Raw genomic sequence first — 26,114 nt, forward strand, 5'->3', positions numbered from 1 at the left:
AACTGTATTCTGATTTGAGATGCTGATTTCTTTTGTGTCTCCTACATTGTTTATAGTTTTTTTTTTTTATTAATTACCCAGGGTTGTTTTTTTGTATTTAAGGTACAAAATGTATTCATAGATGTATAATAGGATAGTAAGTTTTAACATATGTGTAGTCACGTTTATGAGGGGGAAGGATAATGTAATGTGTTAGTCTTTTTTTGTGCTCTCGTACCAGTGATGTCGGGGGATTCGTGATTAAAATGTAGGGGTGAGTAACGGGTGGTTGGAGGTTTTGATTGGAGGAGGCACGGTGTGTTGGAGCTGCGGTCTCCTGTGTGAAATAAACGTGTTAGCTACACTACATCGTGTGAGGTCTTTTTTACACATATTTTCTCTGCTTGTCATTGTAAGTTATTAAAATAGAGCAGAAGAAAGAAACGACAATTTATGTTTTAGTTGCTTAAAACAGCTGCTTCAACTATGCACCGTGACCTAACCTGACCCGCCTTTCACCTTGGCTGGCAGCTCTTGCAGCAGGCACTGTGACGTGAGAACTCAACTGTAATAACTTATAATAGTCAAATTCTGACGTCTTTTCTTTATAATCAGCAACCGGGTATGTCACAAGTCACCAGATCATAAAGAAATTAGAGACTGCCGTTCATACAGGGATTACACGTGTATGATAAGTACATAATGAGTGTATGTTGGATAAGAGCATATGAATATCTTGAGGGAGTCGAAAGAGAAGAATATTGGCGTGAGGACTCAAGCATAGCTAATTGGCGATCTGTGAATGATGGCTACACTACTGCCTTCCTTGATCTGTTTGTCTTCTAAGATGATGGTATAATAGGGTAGTACTAGAGAGTCTGTGAGTAAATATGTCAAATGAGATCCAAGTTTTGAAATCTAACTTGTGTTTAGTGATAAGGTCTGAGGTGCCTCAGTGGTTTGTGTTTGCTGATCACACAGTTCAGACACAAGCAGGTCAGTGTAGCCTGGTCTCTGATGAATAAGGTACAGCTTATTTGTATAAGTGTGTTTTATATTTACCTCCTCGGGTGGAAGGTGTACCTTATTTTTAAGATGGGTATCTGTGCATGGAGGACACATGCTGGCACTAGAAATAGAAGGGATTCCTTTAGAGAGGTGAGAAAAAGCCGTTCTTAAGTAGTTTCAGTTTTCAGCATTAGATAATTAAATATGTTGTCAAGTGATCAAGGCCCTCATTCTGACCCTGGCGGTCTTTGACCGCCAGGGCGGAGGACCGCGGGAGCACCGCCGACAAGCCGGCGGTGCTTCAATGGGGATTCCGACCGCGGCGGTAAAGCCGCGGTCGGACCGGCACCACTGGCGGGGTCCCGCCAGTGTACCGCGGCCCCATTGAATCCTCCGCGGCGGCGCAGCTTGCTGCACCGCCGCGGGGATTCTGACCCCCCCTACCGCCATCCAGATCCCGGCGGTCGGACCGCCGAGATCCGGATGGCGGTAGGGGGGGTCGCGGGGCCCCTGGGGGCCCCTGCAGTGCCCATGCCACTGGCATGGGCATTGCAGGGGCCCCCGTAAGAGGGCCCCTAAATGTATTTCACTGTCTGCTGCGCAGACAGTGAAATACGCGACGGGTGCAACTGCACCCGTCGCACAGCTTCCACTCCGCCGGCTCGATTCCGAGCCGGCTTCATCGTGGAAGCCTCTTTCCCGCTGGGCTGGCTGGCGGTCTGAAGGAGACCGCCCGCCAGCCCAGCGGGAAAGTCAGAATTACCGCCGCGGTCTTTCGACCGCGGAACGGTAACCTGACGGCGGGACTTTGGCGGGCGGCCTCCGCCGCCCGCCAAGGTCAGAATGAGGGCCCAAGTCTTTTGATAAACTAGGTGTGATCTAATGCTGGTCATATATGTATTTAATAATTAAATTAAAGACTGTCATCTTCTCATTTTTACTCACCCCGTCTCATTTCACATCATCTACGCCCTTGCAGCTATAACAGTGATGGTTTCTCCACCTCTCCAAAACACATAACTTGATGCCTTTTAATTCCCTGACTGTCCTTGGCACCAAAGCTAAGAAAGATGCCTGCTGAAGTTCTTCTCATCCCCCACGAAACTGCATACCAACAACACCCACTCTCCGTTAGAATGGACCAGGCATCTCCCCTCAACCTGAATCTCTCCTTTAAAATCCCTTCACAGATAGGGGGCCAAATCATCCACATCAATTGCAAGATAGACATCCTCCATCAGGTCATACACATTCTCCACAACAAACCCATCACTTGACCTAGACTCTCTGAATGATGTCCTCATCCTCGTCCTCGTGATGCCCGCTGACAACCAAACTGCTAGAAGCGTGCAATAAGGAACGTTATTAATTTATGGCATTAGAGTCACCTCTCAGATATCTCTCCGCTCCCAAATTTACTTGCACAGAGATAAAAGTTATTATTATATCATGACCATCTATGTTCTAGATAGAGAAAGCAAGGTCCAGTTCAACCCCCTCAGACATTTGGTTAACCTACTCCCTCCATCTATGATCCTATCCAAAAATCCACCAACATAACTTTTTTGTTGAAAAAAACACAATCCACAGTATTCAAAATTCCAATTCCTCGTCTCACTCTCAGTATCCAGTCCAAATCCCTACATAGTACTTTTTCATGCCCCTCTCTGTTGATGACTTTGGGCTTGATTTAGAGTTTGGCGGACTGGTTTCTCCAGATATCCTGTCCGCTGCATAACAATCTCCATGGGATCGTAATACGGCAGACGGGGTATCTGTCATGTAGGGTCGAGTAATCCCCTCCACCAAACTCTGAATCAGGCCCTTAGCATCATAGCATCTCTCAGTGCAATAGTGTTTGGTCAAATGACTTTGGTACCGTGTCCGTGTGGCATCTTACTACTTATTCTTTTGTTCTAGCAGACCTGGTGCATTTTCTTGTGCAGAAAACCCACTTCACAGGTCTCTGGGTAGGTGTTCCGCATGATTTTGTTTGTTGCTTACCAACAGAATGCCAGACTCTGTTGGGTGATAAGAGTATGGCTCAAAGTGGTACTCCTTTCTACATTGGTGAATACCACACTCATGATCAGGCCATTACACTACAAACAATTGGTGGCAGTTGATTATAATATTGGACTACTGAGCTTTTTACCTGAACTCCATTGAGCAGACTGCTTACTAATGTCCTGGAAAATCTGTGTAAAATGCCATACAATTTGACATACACCACTTTGGACACTGCTCATACATTATCAAATCTTGAATACTCACTCTATATGTGAAACTCAGCGCAATCAAGACAGAGTCCAGCCTTATCAACAGCAGCATACCCAGCCCACAATCAGAGTGTGGTAGAATAGTATTCAGCTAATGGTTTTGTCACCCACCATGTCCTCCGTCTAGTAGCCCCTGGGCTCCTGCGTTTATCTCAGTCTTTCATTGCATGACCATGTGAAATCAATCCAGCCAACCTGTTATCAGCTGAGTTTCCTGCCTCAGGTTAAAACGTTCCTGTTAGCCCACTCTTTCCACTTCACAGTGCATTCTCCTCCACATTGTCATAAGTAACACTCTGCTGTGTAACAATGTGGCTCTGAAAACATAAGGCCACCATATTGGCTTTGCCAGTGCTTGTTTAGAATGTTGTTTTTTTATAACAAGTTGATTCAGATTAATTGTATTTCTCACTTCCTGCCAGTCCCTGGATTACCACCTGCCACAAGACTCACTGTGATATTTTTCACTCCAACAGATTCTCAGCAGGGGTGTAGGTTTGTTAGGAAGATTGGATTGGAAGTGAGCTTCAAATTTCTCAACAATCACACTGGCATATCATGGTAACATACATTACTTGAGAAGCAGAGCATGAGGGACCTTAAGGGGCAGTGGGAAGGGATACCAGTGTGGATTGTAAGGGTTACTTAAAAGACAATCTGCTGTAAAATAACCACCAGTTTTAAGAACTTCAAAACAGAGAGGCAAGAGAGAGAGAGTGTATGTGTCTGTGTGTGCATTTAAAAACCCTAGGTGAAATCTGACAGCCACCTCACCATACTCGACTGAAAGCACCTGTATCCAATTATTTACTAGATAATACATTTGTTAGGGGGGTGGGACCCAATAACTTACCCTGAAGCTACGCTCCTGCTTCTCAGCACTGTGTAGTCTGCAGAGTTGTGGATGATAGAGTACCTCTAAGCTCAGGGGTACTGGGTTCTGCAGGTTGGTAAGAGTGCCTTACAGAAAGCTCTAGTGAGCCTGGTGTAGTCTGCCCTGCAATGGTATGATTTAGCAAATACGAGATCACTAGTGTCTCATGGTCATGTGATATAGCTAGCTGAGGTGAATGGTTCATAAAAATGCCTCATTAGCATTGTGTTACTTCATAGTTTGGAGACTTCTGATGAGCCATCTTAAGAAGGATTTATGGTGTTCTCTTGGTCCTGAGGTAAGAAGAGCAATAGAACATTAGTAACTGAGATGTAGGCATGCCTTCACTTTGCCATAGTGTCCTCACTAACAGACCCTACTTTCCCTGCAGTTTAACAACATGCTGCTGTACTGTATGCCAAAGGTGATCCAGGTCGGCGCTGAATACCAAGTGCGATTGAAAATTGATGTGAACGGAATGAAGGTGAGCACTGAAGAAAGTCTTTATAACTCCTACTCCGGACTTGAGCACTTTTAGGAGTGTCTCTAAGAGTTGGAAATTCTAAGATCTAAGTGGTAAAAAATACAAATTATTTGTGCTTAATTTGTGAAAAATATGTATCTATTTGTGATGAGCCCAAATGTTGTCTTAGGAGCCTCTTGCTGGGAGTGTTTGTCACTGTTTACCTATTTTTATCCCCCTCTTCCTTTCTCGCTCTCTTGGTCAAAGTCTGATGATGAAATAAGTGCTGGTGCCCAAATATAAGTACCAGTGCCCACCAACTGCACCCACTAGATTCAATAATATCTTACATACATTTGTCAGTAATCTGGATCCTACATGGAAATTTCACTGAAAGTGTTTTAATTTCGGTCTTTGCTCAATGAAGTACTTTATTTGCTTCAGGGGGTTGAACAGCTATAGGGGCCTTGCCAGAGCTATAAACATGTCACCCTTGTGTGTCGACCCATGTTAATATACTGTTCTTTATTTGTCTTATTGTATTCCTTTCCACATGGTTCAGCATTCAAACATTGAAAATATCAGTTCTAAACAAGGGATATACCAAGACAGTAACATTATTGCAGCTTAGCACAGTTAAACCAAGTCATTGTAGGGCAGTAAAATCAAGTCTGTATAGGAAGTAATGCTTAATCCCACAGTGAATATAATGCTCCATAAGACAGTGCCTTACTGAATAGTGAAATCAAAGACTTATGGGATAGTATAGTCAAGGTCTCATAAGCGTGTGAAAACAAGACCCCATATACAGTTGAACCAAGACCTCAAGAGGAGTGAAAACTACACCTCATAGGATAGCGTGATGAAGGTCTCTCTGAAGAGTGAAACCAAGGCATCACAGGACACTGAAAACAATGCCTCACAGGACAGGGAATCATGCATCTACACAAAATGATGCCTTACAAGACTGTAGTAATCATGTTGGGCCCGATTCAAAAAGGTACACTTAGAACAAAAGTCTAAGTTTAGATCAAAAGTCTAAACTTAGACAAAAAGTCTAAGTTTACTTCGAGTAAAGTTAGACTTTTGGTCTAAGTTTAGACTTTTGGTCTAAGTTTACACCAAAAGTCTAACCTTAGACCAAGAGTCTAAACTTAGACCAAAAGTGTAACTTTACTACGAGTAAAGTTAGACTTTAGGTCTAAACTTAGACTTTTGGTCTAAGTTTACCTTTGTGAATCGGGCCCATTGTGTTTACTAGACTAGGATTTTGATTTAAAATAAATCCTTAAAATGTATCTTATGTGTTGTAGTGTTCTTGAGTGTGATATTCATTTATGAGAGATGATGAGATGGTTTCGGAGCTCCACTGATTATCCTTGTAACCTCTTACGTGATTGATAGTTGCTGAAACACATGTTGCTCAAATAGGGCTCGGTGGGTTGTGGATGGTTGCAGTACAACTGTTTTTCTGATTCGAGTTGACACATTGACTGAGTCCTTAGTACCAGGAGGCCTTAAAAACCGACCTGTATGTCACTAACAAATCCGGAGAAAATATCAAGGCTTTAGAGCCAGTGGAAAAATTACCTCATGGGACAGTGAAATTCATGCCTTAATGGACAGTGAAACTAAGACTTTACAGGACAGGAATTACGGCTTTCTATAACAGTGAAGCCAATCTCTCGGAGCACAATAAAATCAAGCTTTATAGAAAAGAATGACTTTACATAACCGAGAAAACAAGGCCTTTCTGAAAATAAAAGGACTGTGGAGTTCCTGTTTGTGGATCATTCTACAAAATGTGCTAATATTATTTTCATGTTTTTAAGACGTACTATGCTTGGAGACTTTAATACTGCATTTGTAATTATGTTTGTATAATATTCTAATAAAAATGTAAGACAATTTCTTGATATTTTGTTTAGGTCTGGCCTTTTGAGACTGTTTTAGCTGTCACTCTAGAACAGAGGTCTCCAAACTTTTTAATGCCGTGCCCCCCCAATTGAAAAATAAAAATCATTGGGCCCCCCCTCAGAATTTTTCACAATTATTTTATAAACATGGCAATGTTTAAATATGCCTAAACCTATTTAAACATTGCAGTTAAGTACTGTTACCTTTTTAAAACTGCAATAACATGCTTCTGCTTAAAACAAAGGCCTGTTATCTGTATAATGTTTATTTTGTCCAGAGTCTGGGGCCCCCCCTGGGATCACTTGAGGCCCCCCTAGGGGGGCCCGCCCCCCAGTTTGAAGACCTCTGCTCTAGAATATTGTTTTTCCAAAGTATTCACACCTAAAACACATACATAGAGGACATTTGGGTCAGCAGGCTGCATCCATTGCTCTGTTAAATTGGCATCCACACTTTGCTTTCACCCACCAAAGCATACTGAGTGGAGAAATGGATCACCCCACTTTATCCATTAGCTCCCTTCACAAAGCCTATGCACATTGTTCACGTCAACCTAAAAGCAGTTCCTTTCTGTTTAGTGCTAAAGCTGGTTCTGTTACGTGGGCTCTCATTATTCTAATGAGACTACTGGATTTCGAGCAGCAGAATTGCCCGTGGCGTGGGAGACTAAGTCTGACCCACTACAGGCGACGCCTGTCGCTCCAATCCAGGTTTTGCTCCGGCCAACTAGCATTGCCTCATCTCTACCCGAGGGCAGGGATGACTGGCCAGCCGAGCACATGACATAATTGGTTTCTCAGGGAAGCTGTGGTCACTCAGGTCTCATCCGTTTCTCTCAGTTACCTTAGTCTCATATATAAAATGACAAACAGAGGCAGTATATGTTTTAACAATGATTTTAATAAAATAACGGCATCTTAGATAGCAAAGCGTGAGCTGCAATAACCAGGACGAAGTAGCATGACAGTATTAAAATTGTGACAAGGAGAGTGAAGCATAAGAATAACGCTACCATATTGTCACTACAGTCAGTAGACTAACTCCTACCTAGGCTATGATAGAGAACAGTGTGTTAAGCTCTAATTCTGCCCTTCATGTTCCCCTGGGAAGACATCATCCCCCATACCTGAGCAAAGGCCTGTAGTCTGCGTTAGCATCTGTGGCGAAGCATTCAGCAATCAGCATACAGTCGTGGTTCTCTGGCTGGAATCTCCCTCTAACGTGTAAGGGACAGGGAAGTGTTTTTATAATAATCAGAAAATGTCCCTACGTAAGGATGTGTGTTTTCTACAAATGTTGGAGACTAAACTTCTACCAAGTTCACCGGCAATGTACCGTGCTGTAGCCTTGGAAGAAGCACTGAGTGAGCAACAATGTCTTGTTTGAGAACAGAGTGCTGGCCTAGGCAAAAACAGTTAGATAAACAGCAAATAAAACAAAGACCATAAAAGTGGCTCTTGTAACAATAATAAAATGAAGCCGAATAAGATATATCTAGGTTAGAGTACACAGCAGCTTGGCCTAGTGTGCTAAAATAACGTGCATGGAGCTATAGCTAAAATGGCTACACAACAGTTTGAAGTGAGCTTTTTCATTTTAGTTGCCATGCTAACTTTAGGGTGAAGACAAAGTGGAGGATGCAATACAGCAATGCTCAGATGGGAATGCCCCAGGTCCTGATGGGGTCCCAATGGATCTGATAAAATGTAAAGTTGATTTGTGGGGTCCTCTGATCACTAATGTATTTAATAGCTCTCTGAATGAAAAGATCCCTTGTTCTTGGGCCTTGTCCACTATTGTTCCCATATTTAAAAATGACGACTGTGTTTTGTAAAGATAATAGGTAGGGTGGCTTTTAATAGTCTTACAACTTGGGCTGAAGAAAATAGCATCCTTTGTCCGTTTCAGTTTGGGTTTCAGTCTCAGCTGGGTACAGTGCAGCAATGCCTGAACTTGAGTCTGTTGGTTGAGAAATATACGCTGGCCGGGAACGGCTCATTGTACCTGGCCTTTATGGACCTCTCAACAGCTTTTGGTCATGTGAATGGAACCAAACTGTGGATGATGTTATTAAATATGGGGTTGAACTTATCTGTAGTTTTTTTGCATATTCTCCATGTTGATCTTGCTGCTAGAGTAAGCTTGAATGCTCAGGGGGACATCACTGCTGAATTTCCTTTGAAATGAGGGGTCCGGTAGAGGTGTATCATGGCCCGCTGTTATTTTCTATTTATATAAATAAGCTGTGCTCTGTGTTACTTGAGGCCCCAGTGGATGTTCCTGGGATTGCTCACATTCAGGTTCCGGCACTTTTATATGCTGAGGACACACTGTTGTCGGCACGTACCCCAAACGCTCTGTGGATGTTGGCAGAAAGTTTTCTGGATTTTATGAGTAGTTTGGACCTCACCACTAATGGCCTCATTACGAGTTTGGTGGTCCGACCACCAACAGTCTGACATACCCGACCGCCGTTTTATGAATTTGGCGGTTGTACTATTCTGAGTTTTTTGGGGAAGGGGCGGCCTTGGAGGTGGAAGGATGACCTTGGGGATGATGCAGACCTTTTGGGTGTGGTACGGGGGGAGAACAGGGGTAAGGCATAGTTTACAAAGGAAACGTTTTTTGGACACACAGGGACAGTCATCAGAAAGGGGTCAGGATTTGGAGGTTGAGGGGTGGTTGTCTGTTTGTAGTTGTGAATGTCTTGGGTGCATGATAATAGGAGATATGCTTGTGTGTGGTGGGTGTCTGTTGGGTGGGTGAGTGAGGGTGTTTATGTGTCTTGGGCTTGGGGGTGGATGTGCAGGTAGATGCAGTGGATGTCTGTTGGGGTGGTGACTGCAGGTATGGTGGATGTGCTGGATGTAGGTGTGTCAGTAGCTGTGCTGTCTGCGAGTGTGGTGTTTGGGGTGGATGTCTGCGGGTCTGCTGGGGTGGTGTCAGTGGGTAGAATGGGTGTGGTGGGTGTGCCTGTGGCTGTTGTTGTGGTGTCTGTGGGTAGGCATCATGTTGTGTGTGTGATGCTGGAGGTGGTGGGGGTGTCAGGGAAAGTAGTGACTGTTGCTGTGTCTGCAGTGGATGTTGTTTGTGTGCATGCCTGTGATGTGTCTGGTGATGCGTGTGTTTGTGTGCAATACCTTTGTCTGTTGAGGTGGATGCCTGAGGATCTGTTTGTGTGCTTTGGATAAGTAGGGGAAGGGGTGATTTAGACTGCGAAGAGGGAGGTGGAGGGGGAACGAAAGGTGGGGGGGTGACTGGCTGCCATCAGTGTGGAGGCCAGAGCCTAAAAAGATCTCTGTAGGGCAGCCATGGAACCATGAATGCCTTCCATGAATGCATTGGTCTGTTGGAGTTGACCAGCCAATCCCTAGATGGCATTCAGAATGGTGGACTGACCTACAGAGATACTTCTCAGGAGGTCAATAGCCTTCTCACTGAAGGCAGCAGGGCTAACGGGCTGGGTCAGAGGTGCCTGCAGCAAAGGAGATACCCACCCTCCTAAGCCAACTGGGTGGGGAGCAACAGGGAGGGCAGTGATAAAAATGGATGGTGAACAAGGACGGTACTGGGGGGGGGGGTCCCTGATGAGTCTGCCACCACTAGGGAGTGAATATTAAAGACAACACTGCCCTTAAGGGGAAACCAAAAATTATTTACACATATCATAAAGCAACATAGGTGAAAATACAACAGTCTATTTATTCATATACATGCATATACATATTAAAATACATCTTTCTGTATACATCCCATAGGAACAACCCATCTCATGATTAAAAAAAAAACGGAAGGACAAACCAGTGTAGGGAAAAAGTGCTTGTGATAAATAATAAAAGAAAAAAGAATAATAAATATCCCAATAAATCCAAAGACTATATAAAAATAAAAACAGTCGGTTGATTCTTTTTTTACTGCATTGAGTCCATTCCAAATCATCAAAGAATATAAATCTCTTTTTTATGTCCTTCTTTAATATCCTATGCAGAAACCAATCCAAACTGAAACATATACGCCGACGTTTCGACCCATTTATATCCTGGGCCAAATCACTGCTCCACTATGGGTCTTCAGGACTGACTGATGGGAGTCCCCTATCATATCCTCTGAACCTGTCACTTATTACATATTCCTACTTGCCAAGCAGTTAAATCTATTTCTGTTTTATTTCAAATGCCTCCCATATACACCGTATCAACCATTAATTCAATGCAATCTTCGTCTGTATGTATGCCCTTGTATAACCGATTACTTCCTGAGCAAAACTGGGTGGGGAGCAACAGGGAGGGCGGTGATAAAAAGGGATGGTGGACAAGGACGGTACTGAGGGGGGGTTCCTGATGGGTCTGCCACCACTAGGGAGTGGCCACTGGAGGAGGAATCCAATGATGAAGAATGTTCAGTCTCCCCCATGGCACTCCCTTTGCCCCAATGCACTGGGCCCCTTAGTGTCGGTGGTATCTTGACCCGAGGTTCTGTGGCCAGATGCTTCCCCACTCAGCTGTGCTCCGTCTCCTTTGCTCGCCAGTGCAGATGCTGCATAAATAAAGAGAAATAGAATAACAACATGTACCTGAAAACACTTCATCCACAACATCGAATGACAAGAAATACCTCAGGTCAAGTAGGCTTCAGCAAAAATGTACACCTAAGTGGCACATACATATGCCATGACATATGCTTGCAAAAGTTACCCACAAGAAATACAGGATGTCAGACTACTACGACTGCATGGAATAAGTCTGGCAAACCCTCAACTATACCACAACTAAATGACCTCTCCATTCCCAAAGCTGTGCCACGTACAGCAGACTCCAGTTAACTTGTAGCTGACAAAAGTATCCTATTGTAAAATACACACCCATTTTTACACACAAGTCTGTGCATACCCATTTTACATTTTCATGATGTACGGGATGAAACCAATGACACCCAGATAACTCTGATACAAAAGTGCAATATCCTAGAGTATTTGAAGTGGAAATACCCATGTCATAATGGACAGAAGTCAGCAATGTACAGATCTACAAGTGACACCTGTCACAACAGAGTCAAGGAGGTACTATCAGTGTCACGCAGAGAGGCCTTACATGTGTCAATGAAAGGAACACCATAGATGTCAGGTTCAATAGGTCAGGGACTAATGTCTCAAGGATACACACAACAAAGAATCAGTAAGCTCCCGAATAGTCATCACTAATGTCTGACACCCATGACACCCATAACAATGACAACAACTGAGTGTGTCTGTAGTACACATCTGTTCCTTTAATGTTGTAGAGACACAGAACTTACAGCCACAATAGAAGAACTCCAAGCTGTTGTCTAATAAGAAGCAACATCATTACCCACATCATCGACATGCCAAATATCCTAGCTATCTTTGGATGAATGCATGAACCCAAGCACATGTGATGTCAACATCAAAACAAGACACTCCATGATGCATGACAACTGTCAGGAAACAATCCTCGTTCAATACACATGTGCAGTAAACTCTTCAACATGATGTCACATCAAGGGCATAGATAAATATAGATTGGTCCCGCAGTCTTAGTCCACTTGTCATACCCCTCATTGCTACAGCAGTTCTACATGCCAAATGATATACTATGATGCATGAACGTATCTGTCAGACAATACACAATGCCATAACACTCATGTCTGTGACACAACATGGAATGTACCACCATTGTAAATGTACCATTCCACTTACAGTTTTCTTAACACATGTATGTGAGGGGATACAGATATCATACCATCAACATGAGTAGGACATGCCTAAAATTTCAAATAAGGAATGTTTTCTAAATAGAAAAAGACACATGCTGACATGTGGGCACAATAAACGTAGGCACCAACATTAAGACATGATTCATGTTAATGGGAATTCCCCACTTACAAAGGGAAAGGGGTTTGCTACAACTACAATTATCCAGGTAAGCCATGTCACATATATGATGGGCACCAACACAGCACAAACTGTAGTGAGGCACCAGTACCCATCATATACTGAGGATAACTTGCTTTTAGGGATCAAATGTCTACATATACATATGCCCAGACACATGACAGAGGACAGAGATCCATATTACAATTACCTTTTGTCTGTGACATTCAGGGGAAGTGAATATTGGCTCACAAATAACAGCCACTACAACAACAAATAGTACATGAATGAGGAGTGGACACAGCCATTTTTGGACCCTGCAGAGTAAGTGGTTTGTGAAATCCCCTAAGGTTTGTACGAGGTCCCAGGTTCAGAAAGCAAGGTACACCAGTTCGATACACATGACATGTCAATACAAACAATCTCCCAAGTACTGAGTGGCAAATGGCTTATCCCTAATTGTCAGGGGGAACTTTCAGTCAGTACCCCACAAAATCACCTGGCAATTTGACAAGCAGGAATTCTCTGTGTACTCACCCGCTTGTGGCTGCTGTGCTGCCCTCAAACACCCATTCAGCTCCAGGTAGGCCACCGCCAGAATGGGGGCCAAATAGTGGGTCATGGTCTGACGGGCACCTCACCCACTTTCGGAGAACAGCCATAGCTGGGCCTCCCCGATCTTCTGGGCCCAGCATCTCAGGTCCTCCCTCTCCTTGCGACAGTGGGCTCTCCGCCGGCTGTGGATTCTCAGGGTCCGCACCTTCTTGTGGATGGCTCTCCAAATCCCTTTCTTTTGTTGGGCATTGACCTGCATGGATGCACAAACATAAGACAGGAAATGATGTCCCCAGATCACTTACAAAATGGTCACATACATGTCAGTACACATCGAAATGAACAATCTGTTTAGCCCAAAATGTCCAAGTGGGTCACATACCAGTCACTAAGTACATGGACAAGACTACAGACATTTCCCAATCTGCAGACCAAACCACCACCATGCTCAGGCCCTCCACTAACTAGGTTGGCCAACTGACATCTTGTGGGATATACCCTGGCATTTTGACAGAGATTTCAAAAGTAAGGGACACAACACAACTCTGTGGCTTCCTAAGCCACAGCAACTGCAGCTCCATGGCCTTTACTACACATTTGTCACACATGGGTACAATTTAGCCCGCCAGGAGTGACCATATGTTGAAGTACAAGGAAAAGGGTGGACATGAGGCCCTACCTGCTCCTCTGGTACACCATAGAGCTGCTCATATAGGGGTAGGGCCTCCTCTATCAGCTTTTGCAGCTCCTATGGGGAGAAGGCAGGGGTCCTATCACCTGCTGGACGTGGCATGATTGCCCTCAGGGGCGGTACACAGCAGCTCAGGTCATGGAGGTCTTGCTGACAACAGTGTTAGGAGTCAAGTGAGAGTTTATCTAGAACATGGCAGTCACGTCCGCCACGTACACGGCTGTCACCGCCGGCGGACACAGCCATTGGCCTAAGACTGCCACTGGCAACAACGTTAGCCTATGGCTGTGTCCGACGCAGTAGCAACCACCTACTGACATGACAACTTCCTCCGACAGACGTGGGCGGTTCTTAGAGTCCAGCGGAGTAGGTTAGGCACTCGCCATTTTAAGAGCATTTTCTGTTGTATTGGGCTAATAAAAAATTAGTCACAACTCTGAAAAATGGTCTGAACAACTGATAAGTGCTGGTCTTGTCCTGTCATGTTTGTTCTTCTACATTGACAGCATTTTTGTACATTTCCTGGCAAATACGGCAAGTTGATTTTGGCCACAGACACCTCCCACCGGTCATTTTAAATTAGGGAACTTATGCCACATTCGAGTAGCATGTTTCTTGTAAAAATTGTTGCTGTCCAGATAGATGATGTATACACATTTGTGGTGAAGCAATGTGAAAACATGTTACTTCTGTGTAATTGACAGTGGTAACTTGTATTGAGCATCATGTCATAGACTCATGGCATGCCTTGTCACAATATGTCAATAACATGCATTATGTATGTTCCAAGATATGAATTGGATGATGGCTCTACTCATTTCTTGTCCTACATAGGTACCCAGGGAGGGGATGGATCAGACATCCTCCTGTCTACCGTCCACTGCCAGGCTTTCTGGCCATGGAAGACAGACATGTCATCCAGATGTACAGTCTGAATAAGCAAACAATTGTGGATCTCTGTCAGCAGTTGGAGCCATATCTACTGCCTGCCATTTCTCATCAAAATTGCATACCACCCATTGTGCAAGTTATGGCAGTGTTGCAGTTCCTGGGCACATGATCCTTCCAAAATGTAGTGCTCCTATCTGCTGGAATGTCCCAACCTATTTTCAGTCTTCTGTTGAAGGATGTACTCTCAGCAATGTTGAAACACCTGGACAGCTATATCCGGTTTCCTCAAAGTGAGGATTTCGCCCATGTGAAGGCTGACTTCTATGATTATGCAGACATCCCACATGCAGTGGGAGCCATTGATGGTACACATGTTGCCTTGGTTCCACCGCATGGCAATGAACAAGTCTATCGGAACAGGAAGAACTTCCATTACATCAATGTCCAAATTGTTTATTTGGCAGACTGCTACATTTCACAGGTCTCTGCTCGTTATCCGGGTTCAGTCCGTGATGCCTTCATCATGTGGAACAGCGCAATTCCGCAGCAGATGCCACGACTGTCCCCAGAGAGGACCTGGCTGGTTGGTAAGTCACATATGTCATGTGTGTTTGTATCAAATGTGTGATGTACAAGAAACAATTAGAGAGACTAATTGTTGCACATATGTCCCATTCCATTTCAGGGGACTGTGCATAGCCAAACCGTCCATGGTTGTTGACATCAGTGATGAACCAAACTATGCCAGGGGAAGTCCGCTTCAAAGATGCCCATGGAAGAAAACGGCATGTAGTGGAGCGGTCTTTTGGGTTTCTGAAAGCCAGATTTGAGGACAATAGACAAGACTGGTGGAACCCTCCTCTACTCATCCAAAACAGTATGTATGATCATTGTGGCCTGCTGCATGCTCCACAACATTGCCCTGAGAAGGAACATCCCATATATACCAGATGAGGAGGAGCTAGCAGTGTCACTGGGTGAGAATCCTGAAATGCCAAGTGAGGATGACAGTGATGAGGAGGAAGGTGAAGACTTGCGGGCAGATTTCATCAATCGAAACTTTACTTGAGTGTAAGTGTGTCATAATATATGATTCCTGTGATTGTATGAGAAACTGTAATTGACAGGATGTGTTGAGTAGGGCATGTTTTTCACAAAGGACAGGCGATCTCACACCATGCAGTGAACAGCCAAGGTGTGACTGCAAATTAATACAGAAAAAAAGCTAATACCATATTATCTTCTTTGTTTGTGTCAGTCTCATCGAAATGTGTTTGGATCTACTGAACCCTGATGTAAGGTTATGATCATATGTTTGAGTTTTTCCTGCCTGAACTCCTTGCATTGTGTTTTTCCAGGGCTGTGCACCATGTCATCCTCATGTGGGCATTTCAGAGTTGTGACATTGGCATATAGCTATTGCTGTCCTGAAATGTGAAGTGGGTGGATATGGATTGATCCAGGTAATGCTGGTCACAGATTTTGGGTGTGTAAGTCCTTTGCCAAAAGCAGCTGGAACAGTGTGTGGGGGGGATTCTGAAGTGCACAATGCACTTGTTTGATGTGGTGTGTTGATACAATTGTCTCAGGTGTGTGATCATATGGCCTTGGTACATGTTGTCACCCAGTGCAATCCATGCATTCTCCCTTCACATTATGTCAACAATGATCCTGTATGACCTGTATGTAGCTATTGAAGTGTTTACTCATTGCAGACCACAGTGCCTGTGCACCAACTCTGACACAGGTTGGTATCATACCACCAGATGCTTGTTCATTGTAATAGGATGGACCTATGATTTGGGACTGTTGTATGATTACCCACCGTCTGTGTCATGGCATATGTCAAGTTGGAAAATATGATTTTGTTATGTGATGAGGCTCAAATAGGGGAAAACATCCACAAATATGTTAGCCTATTCTACAGGATAAGGTCTGACATAGCCCTTTCTTCTGTGGTATGGGGGACGGTACCTTGAGATATGTAGCCTGACTCAACATAGTTCTGCCATTCTTGGCTATGATAGTCCAGACATTTTGGCAGCCTCTGTGCTGTACCGTGCAATAAAATGATTGGGGTGACTAGTCACTTGTGTCACTGTGTTGGTAGTAATCCTCTGCGTGCCACTACCTGCGACATTTCCCTCCATCCATTACCATCATATGTATTCATTATTTGCATCACATGGATTTCACATTCAACATCTCAAAATGATGAAAAAATACTAGTAGGCATTGTTTTAGTGTTAGGTGTGTTTATTTACCTGTGCACAGGAAATTAAGGAAGGAATCAGCCATGGTGGATGTAATCATTAGAGTAGATGCCACAACATTTGCAGTCCAGTGACCTACTACCATGGAAAATGGAAAGTGGTTGGAGAACAGTCAACAGAGTGAATTAGTGGCACACAGAGGAGTTTCATCAGGCAGGGCTCACTTGCTGGCAGTGGTTTGTGTCTTGCCATCCACACCTCCTGGATGCTTGGGTGGATGTCCCGCTTGTGGGGGGTTCTTCAGCTACAGAGGTCGGTGTGTCTGAGACAGGTCCTTCCCCTGGCAGGGCCTCTCTTTCAGTGGCTGCCACAGATGTAGAAGGGACTGGAATTGACTGGCCAATGGAAGGGGTCTGGTGTTGTTGATGATCCCTGCTCAGTGTGGTGTTGATGTCTCTCTACAACCATTTTAGGGAGGCCATGTGGGTATTTAGGGCCTCCCACTGTTCACAAATTTCCCGATGGAAGTACCTCTGTAGCTCCTTGATCTCCCTGAGTTCAGTAAGTGCCTGGCCCATCACAACTTGGGATTGTTGGTATGCTCCCAAGACTTGGGTGATGGTGTCCTGGCCAGAACCATCCCCAGCAGCCACATGCTGATGGCCCACGCCATCCCTCCCATGAACCCTACACCCAATTGCCTGAGCCCTTGGCGCAGCTTGCCCCCTGCTACTGGTTCCAGGACCATCATTGTCAGAGGTGTCTTGCTGTGACTCAGGATCCTGGACTGGGGGCACAAGATTGTTGTCACTGTCATTGGGATACTGGTTTGGGAGTGAATGGTTGCCTGAGATGTTGACGCAACTGAGCTGGGAGGAGTCGATGTGGCCACGGTGAGGCTGACAGGTGTCATCTGACCAGTATGCCCATATGGGCCAGAACCATCCTCAATGTCCACACATCCAGGAGTATTGTCCTCACGGAGGGCTTCATCCATGGGGCTAGTGGCAGTCTCTTGAGCAGTCTCTGTGTTCCAAGTGGCAGGTAGACCTTGTGATGTGAGAAACAGAATGTTACGGATTGTATTGTGACATCTACCTCCAATTGTTAACAGTGACATTTGACTAAAGCCATTTACACATTGGATTTGCCAATTTGACTTATGTGACAGACACACATGCTATCAACAATGTCGACCAGATATTTGGCTAGCATACCAATTATTTCAGTCAACTAGCTTCAGGATGTCTGAGTTTATTGGCACTTGTAGGGATGGTGATACATAGACTTATATCTTGCCAGCAGTACTGTAAAAAGAGTGGCTGGGCAGAATGTGGTTTAGGTCATCTTAAGACCTAGTTGACCTTCCTACAGCCAGATCTAGAACCTTGTTGTATATGTGATAGCTGTTATCATGTGGTCAGTGATTTGGGACTACGTCTGCTGCCAATACCATTCATATGATGCATTTTTGTGCATTTGGTCTGTCTTTGATGTTTTTTGGCACACAGTTTGAGCTGTCCTTCCTGTCCGCATGTTTAGCATCTTGGCATAGCTGCTCAAGATGGATCAAGGTGGTTAGCCACATTAAAGAGTATACCATGATCTGTATCTTGGTCCCTCCCAGGTGGGTAAACTTCATCTGTAAGTTCACAAGCAGATGCACATTGTGAAATGGAAACTGCCCTGGTTCTTGGAGTTATAGGGACAGGCCCTCCTTGAATATACAGTCATGTTACTTCAAGATATACACGCAATATACATGGGTCATCCTCTCAGGTGAGAACAGTTTAATGGTTGAGTAGAGGGAGAATGGTCATAGTGGCAGAGCACAGTGTTGTGTCTGAGTAGAGTGAGAGTAGCATGGCCTTCTGGCTTTAGCATTGCTGTCAGTGCCTGTCTTACACATAAACTATACAGATGCCGTCCAATGTACACTCCAATGTGAAGTTTGTAACAAATGTTAATTTTGTGTATGCTACACTGTTCTGGTTTTAGTAATGTTGGCACAGTGCCTGCTGGGATTTGTAGTGCTGTCTGTCAATCCCTGTACTCACATACTATACAAAGATGTAGGAGCCTGAGGTGGGTCTACTTCACATGTTGGAGGCAAAAGGTGAGCAGTGAGCATGCATGGCAATCCATTCGGTGTCATTTTTATTGTTGTGACTTACGCAACTTCACTCCCCCAGGTATTCCTGTCAAGCCCTCTGGATGCAGGATGGTCAAGACCATGATGTGAGTTGTAAGGGAGAAGGTGGGGGCCCTCCGCCAGTTTTCTGGACATGCAGCTGGTGCTTGGATACCATGAATGTACTTTCCCCCTGAGGTAGTTCCATCTCTTCCTGATGTCCCTTGTGTGCGGAGTGGGTCTTACAGAATTCATTCCGTCGACTATCCTTTGCCACATTTGCATTTTCCTTGCCATAATGGTGTGCTGAACTTGGGCTTCACATAGATGTGGCTCTACTCTAAAGATTTCATCTACCATGACTCTTAACTCACCTTTGGTGAAACAGGTATTTTTCTGGGGTGACATGGTGGTGAAATGAAATTATCAATAATAAAGATAAGTGCTAGGAAATGAGCAGATGATGGGTTCTAAGTGGATTGGAGGGGTGCAAATGGGTGTGATGTAGATGTGTTGAGGGTGTGGGATATTTGCTCAGTGAGAGATGGAGGGGAGCCAATTAAGTTGTAAATGTTTTTAGTGTGGTCGATCGGGTGGTGTGTTTTGAATGGGGGTTGCAATGGCTTGTAAGGGTGAAGGGCTGTGTTTTATAGTGTGGTTTGTAAGTATGTCAGGTATTTGAATTTGTGTCAGTTGTGTTGTTTTTTAAAACATCCAATGTGGTGTCGTGTATTACTGTGGCAGTTGCTAACCGCCGTGATTTGGACCGCCAGGACACGACAGCCAATGCAATTTAGTACATGTAATAGGTTTGGTGGTTGGTTGTCAGGCTGTCAGTGCTGGTGGTCGGGCGGCTTATTTCTCTCCTTCCAGCGTCCTGGTGGGGTTGTTTTTCTTGGCTGGCTTTTGGCAGTCCTGCCTGTGTAACTCGTAATAGGGCGGTCTGTATGACCACCAACATGGCAGTCTTTTGGCGGCCACCACTATGGCGGTCTGGCCATCAGACCGCCAACTCACAATCAGGCCCTAACTATGTAAAGACACAGATTATGGTATGTGGGCCTGGTAAGTGTAATACTTCTAGGCTTAAAATCAAGGTTAAATTGGGGTAGCGTGAATGTAGGGGCGCACTTTTCCACTTGCAATTGTTGTGCATTGTGGAGACGTGTGTAAGAGTTATCTCTTTCCTTCGTGTGGTGGTTAGGAGTAGAAAATCCATGGAAGGATATGCTGAGTCTTAAAGGTCCATTAACTAAGATGCACTTTTTTCTTATTATTCATTCAGGCACCCATTACCCTTGATGGTTACGAATATGTAGCTTTTTATATATAATGATGTTTTATAAGCCTCAGAGAAGCTTGTTTTTAGTACAGTATATTTGCACTTTATCTTTAATAGGAAGGGTCAAGTCTTCTGTGTAATGTTTTTGTGTCTTCCTAAATTGTTGTCGAGTCTGTTGACTTTTGCTGTTACATAATTTTAGAGGACTAGAGGCAATTAAGATAGTTTTAATTTATCCTGTGGCATAACTGATAATATTTTAAATGACCCGATTGAGTGATGTTTTAGATCTTATTTGTATTGTACAATGTGCTGTACATTTTATGCTTATTGTTTTGTGCTTTTATGGTGGAGCAATTGACCGAATAAAGATCATTGATTAATTGAACTTTAAATACCACCTATTTATTTTACCTTTACATTAAGTGCTCTGTTACTTGGCGATTCATTTTTAAAGTTAGACTGTGTTAAGATGACATTGTAACTTTGTGGCTGCCTGCAATTTGAGTCCTAGTTTAGCTGGTGATTTATGACTGTCTCTTCACAAATAATAATGGCATGTATGATACCATGGCCCAACTGAAAAGCTTGTGTATAAAAAAAAATCACTTGAAATGCAGTCACATCTGTGAATGTTTTTGAAGTTTATATTTTTAATGCAAGCAACATGATAGCCACGTTTAGGTGGTCATGTTATCTCTTTCTTTTGTGACACCACTGTTGCAATAACATTTAAAAAAGAAATTAACAGGATACTAGCCTGCTAAGGCCATGCCTTCTAGCTTTGTTGATGCGTGATTAAGTTGCAATTATAAAGTGTATTGTAACATTTCAACTGCCTGTGGTATGAATGCTTGGTTAGGCCCAACTTATTCTTTTCTCCACCACAAATATTAATATTAAAAAAAACATGAGCAGCTGGAAGGCTTGTCATTTAAAAAAACATCACTAGTATACCAACCACATGACTAGGTGCATTTTTAAAATTGAAAGGGTTCGTTTTAAGTATATATGCATGCCCAGAATAGTTGATGGATATTTTCTTTCATTTTATTTTTATTTTGCGGCATATGCTTGAAATAATTAAAAAAATAACTATTACACCATCCCGCCAAGATCGGACCTATGGCTTTGCCAAAGTGTGTCGTTTGATGAACTGAAGGAAGTTAGTGTGTGTAAGAAACAGTGGAGTGCTATTAAGAAGCATTTAGAAAGAATATTCAGAATGTCACTAAATATTTTAAAACCTCAGCTGTGGTTGTTTTGAGCCCTTGTGGCCATCTACAAATATGGCGCAATTTCCTTGTTTGCTCTGTGCACACCTTTCAAAAGGTGCGCCCTGTGCAAACGAGGAGAGTGTGCCATATTAGAATGCATGTGCTTCCCTCAGGGCAGCAGCGAACTTGCGCTGCCCCAGGGGTAGTACATTGAAGTGAAATACAGAATGGCTTTGAAGCAGCCAGTCTGTGTTTCACTGTGTAGGCGGCAACACGCCTGCACTTTTAAGAGCGTAAGATATTACCTTGCAGGCAGGTGCAGTGATGCACCTACCTACAAGGAGGTGTCTAGGACAGTGGTTCCCAACCTTTTGATTTCTGTGGACCCCCACTTTAACATTAATGGAACCCAGGGACCCCCACTGAATCATCATTGGAATCCAGGGACCCCCGTCTGGGTCATTACTAGAAGCTGGGGACCTAATTTGTCAATATTTGTTAATATTTTTTAATTTTCTAAGCAGTCGCTGACCCCCTGAGAAGGCTTCGCGGCCCCCCAGGGGTCCCCGGACCACAGGTTGGGAACCACTGGTCTAGGGGGTCCATAGGATCCCCTCACCCCCCTCCAGAGGGCTGCCTTTAGGGAGATCACTGACAGTTCACCACCCTTTTGTGGCGCACTGTCAGTGCACCTCCTGAAGGGTTCTTTTCCTTTGCTCCAGCGTCTATAATTTGGTGCTGGCACATAGGCAAACACATTCCCTCATTTGAATGGGGCCACATCCCATGCAAATGAGGGAAAGCCTTCTGATAATAGTGCTGGCGTCGTATGTGTGCCAGAGCAATCTGTTGCAGAAGTGCACGCACAAGTATCTGCTCCCCCTTCTGTAATACCAAAGTGCCCTGGGGGCACGCAAAATGGGACACTTTGTGCAATACGGCCCAGGCCTACAATCCCATGCTTTCGGATCTTTGTATAGAAATCAGGGACATGTAAAACAGGAAATCAAAACCTTATATGTGGGTGAAAACAAGGCCTAAGAACAGTGAACACAATGCCCTAAGTGAGTGAACCTGAGGTATCATGGAATGTAGAAATCAAAGCACCACAAAGCAGTGAAACCAATGATTTACATGGATTGCAAACTCATCATTTATAAGAGTGAAACCAGTACTAATTCAGCAGCAAAGAAAGGCAACATAGAGTAGTGGGACAAATCCTAAGGGCCGCTAGAATTATGCAATTGTGCCACTGTGGAGTTTTTCGCCTAACTATGGATTTGCTGCATTTGTCACATAATCCATTGTCTGCTGCAGAATCTGCAGATTTTTAAAAAATGGTTTCTACCTTAACCGGTTCAAAAATTACTAAAATTACAGCAACGTGTTGAAGCACAGTAAAAGACCCTCTGCAAAGGCTGACTGGTCACTTTTCTGTTGCTTGTTGCTAAATTTCTTTCTGTGGTTTATGGCTAAATCTGAGTTTTAAACTGCCAGTAATGAGGTGAAATCAATTCCCAGACAGTGTTAACAAGTGTAAAAATACAAAATAATGAAGTGGTACTATCACAAATGTTCCGCATTACGCCACATAAGTTATCTTTTTGAGCTGCATAATTTAGTTAAGCCTGCCACATAATCTGGTCCTCCCCTGCCGCATAATTCCAGTGGTGCTGCCAATACTTCATAGGACAGTGAAAATGGGTAATTGTTTTAAAAAAGGGCTCATAGGACAATGAACACAGGGCCTCAGAGGACAGTGAAAACAAAGCTGTAATTGTATTTATATAGCACTTACTACCCCTGATGAGGTGTCGAAGTGCTTTTTGGCGAGTAGCACGCTACTCCAGAACCCAAGAGGAATTAGTGGTGGATTAGTTTGGGGAAATATGAGTACAGTATTAGTATTATTATGAGTTAATTTGAGCAGAGGATATGCAAGTTTGTTAGTTGGATTAACTAGAGTAATGGAGGGATAAAGGAGGGATGAATCCAGAAGTGTTAATTGGGAGTTTATAGTAATAGGATAAGGCTTGGTATGAGTAAAAGAGCGATGGGAAAGGGAAGAGTCTGTGGAAAGGGGTTAGGGAGACCATAGTAGCAAGAGGGGCTTTGGATGAGTCAAAGGTGAGATAAATGAGGGAGAATTTAGTAGGGTTGTTTGGGAGATCGTGGTAGTAAACTGATGTTTGGGGTGAGCTAGATGCGGTAGGGGAGAGAAGAGCTGAGGCATGGGTTTTTTTGGGGAGATGAAGGTAGTAAAATGGGTTTGGAATGAGTCAGAGTGGGGATGGAGGATAGATTGATAGAGACATAGGGTGATGGGGAGACAGAGTAAAGCTTACGAGAGAGTAAAATGTATATTATTATTTATATATATATATATATATATATATATATATATATATAGCTTTTATTTTGTATTTATTTATTTTTATTTAATGTAATTATTTATATTTTGAATTGTATTTATAGATTTAATAATTTTATTTATTTTTATTTATTTTTTCTCTAGTACAGTAGGACTAGAGTAATAAATAGATATTTAAATATATAGTAAGGGAATATATGTGCAAGGAATATAACAACGGGTATAATAATATAAGAAGTAAAGTAGTATTGTATAAACACAGACTTTCAAGATTTGTAATATTTGAAGTTAATTAATAAGTGTATTTTTCTAACATTCATTTATCTTTTCTCAATTTTTCAATAGCGAAATGCTTGCTGTTAAATAGTTAAGATAACATTTGCTCATTGTGACATAAAAAAGAAAGCAGGGATTCATAAGTATCTAATATAACAACTTATCTAGGAGCTATGCAATGACCTATGGACATGTTAAGCATAGAATAATATATACAAACACACATGCACACACACACATATACACACACACACACACACACATATATATATATATATATATAAAACCGTGAGTAAATATACCTTTGTTAAACAGGCTTAAAGAGTATGTGTATAATTTATTATTATGAAATTGTAACAATACATATTTCTTAAAGAACTATAAGTAAGACTGTAAATGTAAGACAGTGGTCCCATAGAAAACAATATATTGTAGATCAGTGAAAACAGTGCCTTTCGAAACAGTGAAATCTTGGCTCAACAGGATCTTGTAAACAAGACAGTGAAAGCAAGTACTCTTGGGGTACTTACAAGACAGAGAAAGTAAGACCTCCAGGCAGTGTACTGATTGCCCCATGTTACAACAAAACTAAGACTATAGAGTTAAATCCACAACAGATCCCTTGTGCTACATCAAGTCCTTTACCTCAAAAGAAAACTTGTGCAAAATGTGGTCCTTGCCTAGCGAAAAGTTGGCTTTAATTGACCATGTCTTACACAGGCACAAATAGTTAAGTATAAACTGACCTGCTTTTCTCCAAAACTGCATTTGGGTCAGTGATAGCTTATGTGACAAAAATCATACAAGACTCTCTCCCTCCTCCAACGTGGGCTTGTTAGACAGTGGCTTGTCAAAGAAGTCCTGTGTGAGAAAAATGTCCATTGCTTGCAGGCCTTGTATTTTGGAATGGTCTACCTGATTGGAGAGCCTTAGACGCCCTGTGCAATCCCTGGTGGAAATAGTCCACGTGGTAAATATCAATTCTGCTGGGTGCAGTATTTACTGAGTGCACAGTTTCCTCATATATATTTACATGCCTAGGGTGGGAGATGATGTTTTTATACTGAGTGTTTTGCCCCTTCCGAGATACGAAAACTCCCAATGTGCCATGTTTGCCCACATGATTTATGTCTGGTTTTACCTGGCAAAATGTGTTTGAGCAAATATTTCTAGGATATGCTATTTCCCCACTACTGGCCATGAGGGAAAATGAAAATGATTAAGATGTAGTTGTGAAAACCCCTCACATTCTGCAGGTAGAAAGGATATTTTAAGATGCTCTCATTTGGAGATGGAAATTGTGCAATGCCTGGGATGAACCTATATAGCTGTATGTAGATGACATCAATATCTAGCCAACTCATACAACTTAATACTGGATTAAAATATATATTTGAAGTTTGTGAAAAGTTCTCCAGATTTTGTGTAAATTGGGTGAATTGTCTGGTATACACGGATGTTACCCGCATGTGGAGTTACCAAAGCCCCTAAGAATAGAGAAGTACTTTGGACTATGGATTTCGCCTGACCACTTTAAGTTCTGTGGGTATAACCTAGAGCTCTTTCTCCATAAAGTGAATTCAAAGATCTCTGTAGGAAGCTGGCTCTTTATGTAGTGCACTGAAAGAAGTACATCATGCAGAGAGTCCAGTAAGTCCCCAATTGATTTGCAAAGGCAAAAGTAGATAGGAATAATGCTCTATTTTGTGGTAGTGTGGGTGAGCAGCTAGGCTTATCAGAGATTAGTGCTAAGCATTTATTGTAATTGCAGAGGCAATAAATGAGACACACACTCAAAGTATAAATTTGAGACCAATTTAGAGAAAAAACACTTCTTTTTATGTATACTTTGAACCTGAGACCTTCGTTATAAGGTATGTATATTTTCAAGCATAAATACCTTTTAGTTTCAAAAATCGACAGTGCACTGTCAGAGTTCTTCAATGTTATCCTATGGATGGAAAACACAGTCAGCAAACAAGCACTTATTGATGACTCATGGGACCAATCTTGTAGACTTAATGTAAGTATTGGGGAAGGGTCAGAACCACTCCAACAGGTCACTTTGGGCAGCACT

The 26,114-nt window shown here is 43.0% G+C and overlaps 1 protein-coding gene across 1 annotated transcript in view; it reads left to right on the top strand.

The window, feature by feature from the left end:
• The window catches only part of FGD2 (FYVE, RhoGEF and PH domain containing 2), a 346,991-nt gene that overhangs the window by 192,621 nt on the left and 128,256 nt on the right, over positions 1-26,114 (top strand). Inside the window, exon 9 of the mRNA XM_069238749.1 lies at positions 4,532-4,624. Within this exon, the coding sequence (XP_069094850.1) occupies positions 4,532-4,624 (93 nt within the window). The remainder of the gene's footprint in view (positions 1-4,531; positions 4,625-26,114) is intronic.

This window comes from Pleurodeles waltl, chromosome 6 (assembly GCF_031143425.1).
Source record: "Pleurodeles waltl isolate 20211129_DDA chromosome 6, aPleWal1.hap1.20221129, whole genome shotgun sequence".
NCBI lineage: Eukaryota > Metazoa > Chordata > Amphibia > Caudata > Salamandridae > Pleurodeles > Pleurodeles waltl.